Source organism: Trypanosoma theileri (genome assembly GCF_002087225.1).
Source record: "Trypanosoma theileri isolate Edinburgh chromosome Unknown TM35_Tth_12_V1, whole genome shotgun sequence".
Lineage (NCBI taxonomy): Eukaryota > Euglenozoa > Kinetoplastea > Trypanosomatida > Trypanosomatidae > Trypanosoma > Trypanosoma theileri.
Genome location: NW_021639854.1, coordinates 82,861 through 85,572, shown reverse-complemented (window position 1 = coordinate 85,572; position 2,712 = coordinate 82,861). Strand labels below are relative to the sequence as shown.

At 40.2% G+C, this 2,712-nt stretch overlaps 1 protein-coding gene across 1 annotated transcript; it reads right to left on the bottom strand.

The window, feature by feature from the left end:
- Positions 1 to 487: 487 nt before the first annotated feature.
- TM35_000121350 (pentatricopeptidecontaining protein) lies at positions 488 to 2,344 on the bottom strand (the record flags this gene model as incomplete). The annotated part of the gene is made up of 1 exon (XM_029025110.1): positions 488 to 2,344. The coding sequence occupies one exon, from the start codon at positions 2,342 to 2,344 to the stop codon at positions 488 to 490; it is 1,857 nt and encodes a 618-aa protein (XP_028883426.1).
- Positions 2,345 to 2,712: the final 368 nt, after the last annotated feature.

Genomic DNA, 2,712 nt, shown 5'->3' with positions numbered 1-2,712 from the left:
AAAAAAAAAAAAAAAAAAAAAAAAAAAAAAAAAAAAAAAAGGATGAGATCAAAATAATGCAAAAACAAAAACAAAAACAAAAAACAACAAGAAATGCTTTAATCTATTATATTTCAGAGAGACAATATACCTCCCTCTTTCAGTCCTCATAATCGCGGATATACAAATCCACACATCCAAACACGCACTCTCTTCAGTTGCTCTTTCATCCATTCATTACAAAGAGAATATATACACCAAAATGGCCTTTCTCAATGTAAGAATGGAAATGCTTTTTCTTTTTTTTCGTTTCGTGTTGGTTGTTCGTTGTTGTTGTTGTTGTTCGTTGTTCCTGCTTCGATTTTCAAATATGNACACGTTATGAGCACACCTTAAAGAAGTATACCTGAGAAACCACACAAGATATAATTAAAAAAAAAAAAAAGAAAGAACTAAAAAAAAAAAAAAACAAATATTTTTTTTTTTTTTTTTTTTTTCCTTCTTTCCTTTACGATGTGATATCGTGCCGTACGCGTTGTCTGCCGCTCTTGGACCGTGAGCGTAGTGCCTCGTGTAGTGGCTGGTGGCCTTTAATCACCTCTACATCTTGCCCAGCCTCTGTTAACAACTTCATCACACTACTCAGCACTGCGGCATCAATGCCGATATCGCAATCAAGGGCGAATTTACTGACGCGGTTCACTGTATCCGCATCGCCAGCCCGAGCTGCCCGTTCCATAATGGGCAACAACATCTCCACCTCCACTCGCAATCCCGTGTGGGATGTGACTTTGTGGAGAAAGTCCATTGCCTCATCAATGCTATCCGCAAGTACGGCTTGTCGAATAAGTACACGGAATGTAAAGGCATTCGGTGTGACTCCATTCTCCAACATGGCTTCATACACCACACGCTGCAGTGAGGCCCCACGTTGGGCTGCTAAACCCACAAGAAGAGAATTGTATGTATTCGTGCGTGGCTGCACACCCCACTCGGTGATGTAGTTTGACACTAACGTCATGGATCGACGATCTTCGCCAAGTTTCGCCGCAGAAAGCACAAGAAGATCAAGAGAATGAACAGAAACGGTTTGACCACGTTCACGACGTCTTCGCAGGTGTAAGAGTACCCGATCAAGCAATACAGCGGAACTTACAGCATCTGCTAAAGCCATCATAAAATGACGATCCATCACATGTCGTAAACAGTCTACCGTGTACTTTTTAAATGGATCTGTGAGTTCCAAATGACCTTTTCTTGCCATAAGTTCAAGAAGATCAAATGCCTTTTCTAGCTCTAAAGCCTGTGCTAAACACCAAACAACAAGACTAAGAATATCCGCCGTTTTAGTCATAACGTGTCGGTCCATCATCGCTAAAACTTTGGCTGCCGTTCCAGCATCTGCACATTTAGCACAACGTTGTAGAAGTTCTGCGACATGTTGTTTTTGAACGAATTGGACAAAAGAAGCCTTATCAAGAACACAACGCAGTTCTAGTTCAAGCATAAGCCAGAGAACATATTCTGGTGGATACTCATTTGTATTACGAAGCCATTGTTCCATCAATTGCGCCAGTAGACGTTTATCCGCCACACTACTACCATGACGAAGTGCCTCACGCGTGACATCCACTACAAATGAGGCATCTGGTGATGATGGCACTACATACAACAAAAGTGATTGAACTGTACACGGTAACGGCTGTAGTGATGGATCTCGCCGCATATCACTCCAAAGAGCAATAGGATCTACACCCATACGTATATGTAGTTCGATAAGATAGTGATAGGTTAGAGCATTTGGAGAAGCACCTGCTGCCTTCATTTGATTCAAAATAAACGTCACTTCTTCAGTAGAAAAATTTTTTCGCTGGGTAAGCACCTCTAAATAAGCGTTAAAGAAACTAGTATTAAGCAAAGAAAGGGAACGACTACAACCGACACTACGACCAGTATCACTAGCAACACTATCACCCCTATCTGATGATACTAATGTGTTTCTTGATAGTGACCTAAAATCCCTTAATCCGATGGCAAAGACTTCCCGAACACGATCCATACGTCCCAGAGATGTAAAGGTACGCATAAGACACAACAACAAATCTCGTGCCTCTCCAGTTCCCCGGGCAAATTCAATCAGTGACATGCGATCCGGGTGAAAAGAACTCTCGTAAAAACGCACAACGGCATCAAATTTCTTATTCTCCATACAATCCATTACATATGCGAGTGGCGATAATTCATTGGAGCAAAAAGTCTCAGAGGAGGGGTTAGACGTTTTAACAGATCCCACAGTGCTTGATAGCAGTGGCTTAGTTACATGCAACACAAGCGGGGACTTCCAAAGAAAGCATCTACAGAGCATTATACACCAGAAAGCACGAGTAGTCACTTTGTATACACAACAAAAAACCAAAACAAGAAAAGAAAAAACTTTTGAAGACCGAAATAATAGTAAACAGAAAACAGAATACAGTAAGGGATTTAAAAAGACGCCAAAAACCAAACCAAAGAACAAAAAAAAAAAAAAATGCTTAGATTTGACCCAAACACAGAAAGAAAAGGTACATCAAAAAAACGCACGACATAATCTTTTTTACCCCGTACCTATTCAGAAGAAACAATGAAATTTACCGAAAACAAGAGAATCTCTCAAACACGTTGCATACTACGCCATCGCAAAAATAAATAAAAAATTTTCTTCACACAATGAGCAAAGTCAAAAAAAAAAAA